The sequence below is a fragment of the Camelina sativa genome, chromosome 20 (assembly GCF_030686135.1).
Source record: "Camelina sativa cultivar CO46 ecotype springtype chromosome 20, ASM3068613v1".
In the NCBI taxonomy this organism is placed as follows: Eukaryota; Viridiplantae; Streptophyta; class Magnoliopsida; order Brassicales; family Brassicaceae; genus Camelina; species Camelina sativa.
The window spans coordinates 9,773,288-9,783,935 of record NC_141899.1 but is presented as its reverse complement, the minus strand read 5'-3'; the positions used below and the strand labels follow the sequence as shown (position 1 = coordinate 9,783,935).

Below are 10,648 nucleotides of genomic sequence, written 5' to 3'. Positions count from 1 at the left end.
TCAACGTGGAATAAATCTCTAACAGTAATTTCCCACTTTCTTTGGCCATCTCCATCTATATATACAACCCATACTCTCCAATATTTACTCTACAAAGAACTGAGAATATCAAAGAAAGAAAAAAACACAAAACACAGCTTTTGTAACTATGGAGGGTGCACTAACAAACTCTTCCTCGTCGACGTCGCCAAAGGGCCGCGGAGTTAATTTCTCGGCCCCTAGAAACTTTGGTGTAAAACTAAGAAAAAAATGTAAAGAAACCTTCTTTCCCGACGATCCATTCAAACCGATTGGGCAAGAGCCAAACGGTTTGATGAAAACAAAAAAGTTGTTGGAGTATTTTATTCCAGTCTTTGAGTGGCTCCCAAAGTACGATTTGCAAAAACTAAAGTACGATGTGCTGGCCGGGATCACCATCACCAGTCTTGCCGTTCCTCAGGGAATAAGTTATGCTAAGCTCGCCAGTATTCCTCCCATCATAGGCCTATGTGAGCTCCCTTCCCTTTTTTTTTCTCTTTTTTTTTTTCATTATGCAACATCATTTATATATGAATCATTGCACCCAATGAGAACATTCGTTAAGAAATATGATTTTTTTAATATATAGTAAATCATGTTTCTTAAAGTGATTTCGCAAAAAAGGTGTATAATTTCGGTTTTGCAAAACAACAAACAAACTATTTATGTGTTCATACTTCATAGTAAGTCTGATCTTACTCTGGATATATATTTATTTTTAGTCTACCGTTAAGCCATCTAGCTCAGGCTACTATGGTACCAATATGATTCATGATTTTTTTGAAACTTCATATTACTAAGAAGTTGTATATGTTGATTCTGGAAATAAACAGAATGAAGCCATTTAAGTTTGATTTTTTTCAAGAGTATCTTTTAAAAACAAGAATTAATATAAAAATATTAAATACTGATTTTAACAATATTTATTTTGTTTATTTTTGACAAATCATTTCTGAAAACTTCCATATATACTTGATTCTTATCAATATAATTGAAATCTAAATAATTCGTATTTGGATGAGTTTTTCATGTTTTTATTGTGAGACTAAAATAGGTAGATGAACCTTAAATAGAAATGATATTGGCAGTCCATTGTTGTCCCACACGAACTAACACTCGGTGTTGCCAACTGTACTTGTCTCAATTTATTTATCTTCTATTTTGTTCTTATGAACCAACAATAAGAAACTCCCCTATTAGGTTAATTATTTATATATTTCAAGTTAAGACAGTATAGTACAATTCGCTCTAATAGATTTTAATATTGAACATATATCTAATATTCCAATTTTTTCTTAAAAAAAAAATTATGGGAATTCAGATTCAAGCTTTGTGCCGCCATTTGTGTACGCGGTGTTTGGAAGTTCAAACAATCTAGCGGTGGGAACAGTTGCAGCATGCTCTTTGCTGATCGCTGAGACATTCGGTGAGGAGATGTCCAAAAATGATCCAGAGCTCTACCTTCATTTGATCTTCACCGCCACTCTCGTCACCGGTATATTCCAATTTGCTATGGGATTCCTAAGGTACATATATGTGAAAACACTATCTTTATGTTAAACAAACGTTTTAAACTTTATTACTTAAAGAAACAAAAAATATACATATATATATATAGGTTGGGGATATTGGTGGATTTCTTGTCACATTCGACCATAACGGGCTTCATGGGCGGTACCGCGATCATCATTCTCCTCCAACAACTTAAGGGCGTCTTTGGTTTAGCCCATTTTACGCACAAAACCGACGTCGTGTCAGTTATCCACTCAATCGTAGTCAACCGCGCTGAGGTCATCTCTCTTTCTTTTTCTCTTTAAAATATATATATAATTACAAGAAATTTTATACCAAAGGCTAATTGTGTTATCCTGGGAGGGTGTTACTTGGTGCAGTGGAAGTGGCAAAGTACGTTGGCTGGGGTCTGCTTTCTTGTATTCCTACAATCCACTCGACACATTGTAACTTTTCTTCTTCTCTAGCTTTATTTCATTTATTTAAGTCTTTTTATCCACTTAGTCAAAAACTATTGGATTTGGACCTTTCAAGATCTTCCACTTTTCTTTTCTCTATTTATTATTGTAATCATTCCTCACCTTTTAACATACCACTTTGAGTTGATTTTTTGGAAAATAATAATTTAGTTACTATTATGCCTTATTTTCACATAAGCACCCTTTCACATATGTTAGAAGTCAAATGGCTTCTCAAATTAAATGCTTCACTAGAACTAATATGATTGAAAATTTGTAACTATTGCAGAAGCAGAGGTACCCAAAGCTGTTTTGGGTATCAGCAATGGGTCCAATGGTGGTCGTCATTGTGGGTTGTGTTGTTGCTTTTCTGGTAAAAGGAACAGCACACGGGATCCAAACTGTGAGCAATTTCAATACTCACATGCCAAACATAATTAATTAAAATTTGTGTGAACATGTTTTAAGACTTCGAGCAACTAGGGTTTCTATTAATAGTATGTTTCTGCATACAGGTTGGGCCTTTAAAGAAAGGACTAAACCCTCCTTCTATTCAACATTTGAACTTTGAATCCAAGTATCTAGGGATGGTTTTAAAGGCCGGGATCGTCACTGGCCTCATCGCTCTGGCCGTAAATAACTATATCCACCATATTTTTTTAGCTCATATTTGACTATTTATTAATATATGATTGATTAATTTATAAAAAGATGAATGGATAATTTTCAGGAAGGGATAGCAATCGGAAGAAGCTTTGCTGTAATGAAGAACGAACAAACGGACGGGAACAAAGAGATGATAGCATTTGGTCTTATGAACGTAGTTGGCTCCTTTACTTCTTGCTATCTGACAACAGGTAACTAATAACAAATAAATCCAGAGCCAAAGATCTTTGATATTAGGTTTCAATATTAAAATATATCGTTAACTAATATGATCGGATATATTCAGGGCCATTTTCAAAGACGGCAGTGAACTACAACGCGGGGACAAAGACACCAATGTCTAATGTAGTGATGGGCATTTGCATGATGCTTGTGCTTCTCTTCCTAGCGCCTCTATTCAGTTACACACCGCTGGTTGGTCTCTCAGCCATCATTATGTCAGCCATGTTGGGACTCATCAACTACGAGGAGATGTACCATCTCTACAAGGTTGACAAGTTTGATTTCGTCGTCTGCATGTCGGCTTTTTTCGGTGTTTCCTTCATTAGCATGGACTACGGTCTCATCATCTCCGTTGGGTTTTCTATCCTTAGAGCGTTGTTGTACGTTGCAAGGCCGTCGACTTGTAAATTAGGAAGAATACCGAACTCGGTTATGTTTCGAGACATAGAACAGTACCCAACCTCCGAGGAGATGCTTGGTTGTGTCATTCTTCAATTGGGTTCTCCTATCTTTTTTGCTAACAGCACTTACGTCCGCGAACGGATCTTGAGGTGGATTCGTGATGAACCTGAAGTCGTCGAGTTTCTTCTCCTTGATCTCTCTGGTGACTTTAATTTACTCACTAATCTTGTCTATTAGCAAACAAGTATCATATTAATTGCTAATTATTATTGTTGTCTTCAGGAGTTTCAACGATCGACGTGACAGGGATGGAAACACTACTTGAAGTTCAAAGAATCCTTGGAGCAAAAGACATCAAGGTTTATAATACCTTTCAATTTTTTTGAAGAGCGTCCTTCTAATATTTGCTCAAATGGAAATTTATATATATACTTTAATTTATTGCAGATGGTGCTAATAAACCCAAGATTTGAAGTCTTAGAAAAGATGATGCTATCGCATTTTGTGGAGAAGATAGGAAAGGAGTATGTGTTCTTATCCATTGACGATGCAGTCCAAGCATGCCGATTTAATCTTTCAAAGGCCAAACCTGAACCGTGACGTCCCTAGTGGAATCTTATAAAGCTTCGAAAAAAATGGTTTTTGATTAGACCCACTATGATTTTGCTTCATGGCTATGATAATTGTAACTTAGAGAGATGGGAGAAAGAAAGAAATGTGTAATGGAAATTTCAGTCTTACTGAATTAATAAACAAAAGACCACTGTGCAAAGTTTTTCCTTATGTCTCAATATATACATTAAGCTTAATCAACATCAACCACCTAACAAACTAACGGTTAAGCTGATATTACTCCTCCCTCAAATTGAAATCTTCAAGGACGAAGATCATTAATAAAGACTTGAATTAAGTTGTACCTCCACATGAAAACTATTTAATAACTTGATAAGACTAATTAGGGATGCAAATGGATGACTTAAATTAATAGGTTGAATAAGTTGAATGATTATTCATCTAGTTTTTTACCATTTGAGATGCATAAGTTGGAAAACTTATTCAACTCATTCAACCAAAAAAGCTGAAGAAATGAACAAAAGTAAATTTGTTCAACTCTTTCATCTCCTATTTAGTAGATGAATGAATTGAATGCTATTCAGCCAATTTTATTCAACTCATATTTTTTCAACTCGTTCATCCCTAATGTAACCATTTCCACCCTAGGTTGTGAAGCCTTATTTATCAAATAGTCTTATTAAACATGACCAAAACTAAACCGTAACCATTAACCGAAATCACTTTAATAAACTATTAAACGGTTACGGTGAAGGTCAAAATTACTAATTGGTCAACAGTAGCTAGACTAAGGTAAAGAACCGATGACATTATGTTAACCTAAACGGGGTATGATTGGGTGACCCGATCCAAGCTTTAAAACCCTCTAAAACGTGAGAAACTCGAATTTGTTATCTCTTTGACGAAAACAATGAAGATATCTCTCTTGTTCCTTATCTCTTTCCTGATTCTGTCACCCATCTTCTCCCTACAGGACGATCCGAATCCTCAATTGAAGAAGACACCGAGTCGTGCTCACGCAGAGCTCACGAATCATGGGTTCCCAATTGGGCTACTCCCTTCATCCGTGAAAGATTACGTCCTAAACCAAACCTCCGGTGACTTCTCCCTCTTCCTCCACGGGACTTGCAAAATCACGCTTCCTCCTGATAACTACATCGCCACTTACTCCAACAAAGTAACGGGTCGGATCTCTCAGGGCAAGATCGCGGAGCTCCAAGGGATTCGGGTCCGGGCGTTTTTCAAGTGGTGGTCTATCTCTGGGATTCGATCTTCTGGGGATAACCTCGTCTTTGAAGTCGCTGGGATTACTGCTAAATACCCTTCTAAGAACTTTGATAACAGTCTTGATTGTGAAGGCAAACGATCCTCTTCTTGATTTCAATTTGCAATTTAAAGGTTTGAACTTTCTTACAAATTCTTGGTTTTAAAAAAAAAACTTTTATGGTTATGAATTTAGGATATTCGAATTTGAATTGGAATCTGAGACTTGCGTATGTTATCTAGGGTTTTTGTTTCTATTTGTCAATTGTGTTTGTGCCAATAATGGTGGGATTTGACTTATGAGGTGATAGATAATGTGAGATCAGTCTTGTTCTTGAATCTCTGGAGTCTCCTGAAGAGTAGTAATTAATCAAGTTACTAGCTTTGCAGTTTAATTCAACGTTGGATGTTAGTAACCTATAAGTCCCTCTTAAGGCATTGTGTGGTATTTGTTTTTAGACTGTCTTACTAAAAGAACTTTATTAGATCCCTTACAGAGTTACAACTGCTTTTCTGATTCATATACCTTTGTATATTGAGTCAGATTTAGTCTTTCTTATGATTTTGGCTTCTTTCCTTTAACTGTTGGTCTTGGACTGATTGTTTTGATAGGTTTAGCCTCTCATGGTCAACTGTAATACTACTAAACAAAAGCTTAAGTTGGTCATGAGAACTTGAACGTCCTTTTGTGTTGATTTTTCAGAGATGCTGTGTATTCATTCATTGCTTAAGTTAGTTAAAAATTGTTTTCTTAGACCATGATGTTAGGGTGTTATCGGAACTTTAATGTTATGTAGATTGCTTTCATTAGGTCTGTTACTCTGTTTCAACAACAATTTCTTGCTTGGGATGGTTTGATTTGATTATTTATGAGTGGTTCTCGTATTCATTATTGTAGGCAGATCTATGAAGGCAGGAAGGAACAAAGTGAATAATGGTTTGTAATATATATTTATCTCTATCCCATATAACAACGCTTGTAATGTAAAAACCACGACTCTATTCTCCCTAAACTAAGGGGGTGTTATTGGATTGTGGTTTTTAAAGGAGTTTGATGTATTTGAGAATCAGGTGTTATTCAATTAGGTATTTTAAAAAATCCATTAAAATCTAGTGTTATTCAATATCTACTGGATTTTGTGTGATTTTAGATTTTACTTTGCTTCTAAAATATGAACAAACACAATACCACACTTTTCTCAATCATTTCATTTTCTTCTCCTCTCTCTAGATGGATCTTTAGCCTTTGATATATTATTGTTTGATTTTTTTTTTCAATTTTTTTATATAATCACACTTATTCATTAGATCTGTATTATTTTTGAGAATTTTTTTTTTGTGTTCTTTAACTTTTTTTTTCTGGGTTCATGATCTATAACTTTTTTTTTTGGTTTATGATATAATCACACTTTTTTTTTTCTGGGTTCAATCTCTGTTTCTTCCTCCTCAAACTTTTTGTATATAATCACACTTATTCATCAGATCTGTGTTATTTTTGAGATTTTTTTCTGTGTTCTTTACTTTTTCTTTTCTGGGTTCATGACATCTAGGTTCTTTAATTACATCAAAAATCTGGATTGAAAACAAATACAGTTTAATTCAAGTTTTCCATGACATGTCTAAAAGTCTGGGTGTTATTAATTTAATATAATTTTGGTGTATAACACAGTTTATGGATATATATATATATATTTTTCTAACAATAACTTTAAAAAAAAATCTATAACAATCACCAAAAATACATTATCAATGACTTTCAAATCCACCTTATGTGCATTATAAAGTCCACACAAATGCATTAGACTTTTAAATCCACTAATGTTTCATGGAATCTTGTCAGTTATCAACCAAGAAATCAGTGATATGAATAACTAATTAGTAAGTATTATCCATGTACATTAGGCAGGCGATATCCAAACCACTGAAGCATGTAAGAAACTGGGTGCTCTTTGTCTTTTTTTTTTTTGCGCACCCAAACTTTCATTAAACTTAGAATGTCCATACATCGAAAGAGACTGTTTTGCAAGCGAGTCTGCTAAAGAGTTAGCAGCTCGAGGAATAAAGCGACAAACAAAAGAAGAAAAACGAGAGATAGAGATGAAAATATCCGAGATGACCTCGTGCACTCTTGGCGTTGATAGTCACTGGGTGCTCTTGTCATTGAAGGTGTTTACATTGGCAAAGGTTAACCACAATGATTCCTCAACAAATTCAAGAGACCCATTGTACGAACAGATTTAATGTTCTTACACAACAATTTACTATATAAATTATTAGGGTCCTCAATAAATCAAAATCGGTCCTAGACAACAACAGGCGACCGCATTAATTATCTTTGTAGTTTTCTTTTTTTGTTTTCCTTAAAAAAAAAAGGGTCTTAACGTCAGGGCGGGGGTCAACGTTCATGCTTGAATGCATCGTAATTGTTAAGTTGGATCGACTGGGAATGTTTGCATTTATTCCCAACGAAATGACCAAACTCTCTTGCTTGGCTCAAAGCACCTGTTCATGAAAAACAAATGGCCTTTCAAAGGCTCATAGCAGCTCGAGCAGTTGTTTAAACCATATGGCGGGAGAGACACGATCGGATTTTTACTCAGCACTCCGGTTGAGGGACTGTTCAAAGTGATTGATCGTGGGGTTCGGAACACTTGCTCCGCTAGAAGACACAAAGCAAAATTCCAAGACGCTTTTGGTTTGGAGGCTCATACTCGTTTTAATTAGTAAGTATTGCTTTCAGGCACCCATCTCGTTATAGATCTCCTGTTGTAACAGTCTGCAAAAGCTAGTATAAAACCATAAATTTTAGCAAATCAAAATGTTTGCATTCATTAATTACGTTAGTTGGGAGTATGGTACCAACCATTTTTCACGTTGCTCTTTTACTTTTCAGGAAATATGTGTATGATAGATATTTGTTGTGTTTGTATTATGCACCTACTAAAAAACTTTTGGATCCATCCGAGGATTGTCATGTAAGGATATAGTCCTTAGCTGTATGACATCAAATTAAGGAATTGTCTGCATGACCACGTCATTGTAAAAAAAAGAAAGCACGAGAGACAGATATGAAAACACCAATATTTTCTTCCATCACAAAAACAACTACAGGTTGTTTTGGGGAGACGTCTTCTTACCCACACATTTAAAAATAGCAATAGCTAATAATAAACGTAAGTGAAAAATAACCTATAAAATACGTAGAGACGGTAAGCTTATTTGTTCAGGCATATCATAATCCAAATAAGCCTGGGATCCAATTTCTCATTTCCCCAAGCAAAACAGGGGAAGAAAAAAAAAAGTAAAAAATTAAAAAAATGAGAGCCTCAACAAGAGTCATATGGACAGTATCTGTCCTTATGCTCGCAGCTGTGTCGGAGGCCATCTTCCCTCTACCGTTTCTACCTTTCCTCCCTGGCTTCAACCACGGCCACGGCAATGGGGCGGCCAAGGCTGTGAAACCACAGCCTGCAGCGGCAGTGGCTGGAAAAGGTGGAAGAAGACGTGGTGGGAGTATGGAAGCTCAGACAAACTGGGGTGGTAAGTGGGAGATTTTCTTGCAAAACTCTGGTGTGTCCGGTATGCATGCGATTCTGATGCCAGTCATCAACAAGGTCCAGTACTACGACGCCACCATTTGGAGAATTTCAAAGATTAAGTTGCCTCCAGGTGTACCATGCCATGTCGTGGACGCCAAGACTAACCGGATCGATTGTTGGGCTCATTCGGTTCTCATTGATGTCAACAACGGCGCCATTAAGCCTCTATCCGTACGTTCAAACTCTATGACACGATCTTGTTTAAACAGAATTATATTATATGGACTTGAATTAAATATTTTGAATTCACATGTTTCACGATAGCTTGCCACCGATACATGGTGCTCATCCGGAGGTTTGACTAAAAACGGGACATTGGTGAGTACCGGAGGATACAATGGAGGCGCCAACACCGCAAGGTACCTAGCCAGCTGTGATAACTGCGTGTGGGAAGAATACCCTCAGGCATTGGCTGCGAAGAGATGGTACTCAACGCAAGCCACTCTCCCTGACGGCAAGTTCTTCGTGATCGGTGGACGAGACGCCTTGAACTACGAGTACATTCCAGAGGAAGGACAGAACAACAGGAAGCTCTACGACTCATTGCTCCTCAAGCAAACAGATGACCCGGAAGAGAACAACCTGTACCCTTTCGTGTGGCTCAACACCGACGGTAACCTCTTCATCTTCGCAAACAACCGATCCATTCTTCTAAGCCCCAAAACAAACCAAGTCATCAGGGAGTTCCCTCAGCTCCCAGGTGGTGCCCGTAACTACCCCGGATCAGGTTCCTCCGCCCTCCTCCCCATCCAACTTTACGTGAAAAACCCCAAGGTCATCCCTGCCGAGGTCCTCGTCTGCGGTGGTACCAAACAAGACTCGTACTACAGGGCTGGTAGAAGGACGTTCGATCCTGCATTGCAAGATTGCGCCAGGATAAGGATCAACAGCGCGAAGCCACGATGGAAGACGGAGATGATGCCGACGCCACGAGTCATGAGTGACACAGTCATCCTCCCCAACGGAGACATCCTTCTAGTAAACGGAGCTAAACGTGGTTGTTCAGGATGGGGCTACGGTAAAGACCCTGCCTTTTCTCCCATCTTGTACAAGCCCCGTGCTCCACGTGCAAAGCGTTTCAAAGAGCTCCAGGCCTCCACCATCCCACGTATGTACCACTCCACCGCCATCATCCTCCCTGACGGTAAGGTTCTTGTCGGTGGAAGCAACACCAACGACGGTTACAAGTACAACGTCGAGTTCCCAACGGAGCTTCGCGTTGAGAAATTCTCCCCACCTTACCTCGACCCGGCTCTAGCCAACATGAGGCCAAAGATCGTCGCCGCAGGCACCCCAAAACAGGTCAGATACGGACAGTTCTTCAACGTGAAGGCCGACCTTAACCAAAAGGGAGTGACCAAGGAGAATCTCAAGGTTACCATGTTAGCACCAGCCTTCACAACACACAGTATCTCCATGAACATGAGGATGCTCATCTTGGGCGTCGCTGATGTCAAACCCGCTGGTGCTGGTTACGATATCCAGGCAGTCGCACCACCAAATGGAAACATCGCTCCTCCCGGTTACTATCTTCTCTTCGCCGTCCACAAGGGTGTTCCCAGCACTGGAGAATGGATTCAGGTCGTCTAAAAATGATAGATTTTTTACCCATTTCTCTTATGCAGTAACATCTTGATATGAAAAAAAAATCAAAATTTCGTAATATCAGTGTGTTTTTTTTGTTTTTTTTTGTTTTATATATTGTAAATGCCAATGCCATCATTAATCGATCCAAAGTCCTTGTGTTCTCTTAATCATTTCTCTTACATTTCTTCTTTCAATTCATGTAAACCTTTCAGTAATTTTTTTTTCCTTGGTTCTCCCTCTAAATTTTGTATTCGAGAATTTTTTTTTTTACTATTATTACTTTCTTTTGCCTATAATAAAGCAATGCTTGATGATACTCACCAGAAGAGAACACGATCAAAATAATGA

General features: G+C 37.8%; 3 protein-coding genes across 4 annotated transcripts; all 3 read left to right on the top strand.

Moving 5' to 3' along the window:
• The first annotated feature begins 85 nt into the window (after positions 1–85).
• Positions 86–4,061, top strand: LOC104770328 (putative sulfate transporter 3.5). Its single transcript, XM_010494734.3, has 10 exons — positions 86–488; positions 1,340–1,544; positions 1,637–1,808; positions 1,911–1,976; positions 2,278–2,391; positions 2,504–2,620; positions 2,719–2,845; positions 2,941–3,480; positions 3,561–3,637; positions 3,726–4,061. The coding sequence occupies exons 1-10, from the start codon at positions 149–151 to the stop codon at positions 3,876–3,878; spliced, it is 1,911 nt and encodes a 636-aa protein (XP_010493036.1). The 5' UTR covers positions 86–148; the 3' UTR covers positions 3,879–4,061.
• Positions 4,062–4,685: 624 nt separating this feature from the next.
• LOC104770326 (uncharacterized protein At5g01610-like) lies at positions 4,686–6,223 on the top strand. Of its 2 annotated transcripts, none has more exons than XM_010494733.3 (2): positions 4,686–5,249; positions 6,017–6,223. In XM_010494733.3, exon 1 carries the CDS (start codon positions 4,762–4,764, stop codon positions 5,227–5,229), a length of 468 nt encoding a protein of 155 aa, XP_010493035.1. In that variant the 5' UTR covers positions 4,686–4,761; the 3' UTR covers positions 5,230–5,249; positions 6,017–6,223. The 2 variants fall into 2 exon arrangements, with proteins under 2 accessions (XP_010493035.1, XP_010493034.1); XM_010494732.3 differs by having other exon boundaries at positions 4,690–5,249; positions 6,013–6,223.
• Positions 6,224–8,125: 1,902 nt separating this feature from the next.
• LOC104770325 (aldehyde oxidase GLOX1) lies at positions 8,126–10,467 on the top strand. The gene is made up of 2 exons (XM_010494731.2): positions 8,126–8,884; positions 8,978–10,467. Exons 1-2 carry the CDS (start codon positions 8,432–8,434, stop codon positions 10,301–10,303), a joined length of 1,779 nt encoding a protein of 592 aa, XP_010493033.1. The 5' UTR covers positions 8,126–8,431; the 3' UTR covers positions 10,304–10,467.
• The last annotated feature ends 181 nt before the right edge of the window (positions 10,468–10,648 follow it).

Bases quoted from the DNA above. Each gene is read 5' to 3' on its own strand.
- LOC104770328 (XM_010494734.3), top strand. From the start codon at position 149: ATGGAGGGTGCACTAACAAACTCTTCCTCGTCGACGTCGCCAAAGGGC. The intron at 489-1,339 runs GTGAGCTCCCTT...ATGGGAATTCAG, and splicing joins TCCTCCCATCATAGGCCTAT to ATTCAAGCTTTGTGCCGCCA. The intron at 2,846-2,940 runs GTAACTAATAAC...GGATATATTCAG, and splicing joins TTCTTGCTATCTGACAACAG to GGCCATTTTCAAAGACGGCA.
- LOC104770326 (XM_010494733.3), top strand. From the start codon at position 4,762: ATGAAGATATCTCTCTTGTTCCTTATCTCTTTCCTGATTCTGTCACCC.
- LOC104770325 (XM_010494731.2), top strand. From the start codon at position 8,432: ATGAGAGCCTCAACAAGAGTCATATGGACAGTATCTGTCCTTATGCTC. The intron at 8,885-8,977 runs GTACGTTCAAAC...GTTTCACGATAG, and splicing joins GCGCCATTAAGCCTCTATCC to CTTGCCACCGATACATGGTG.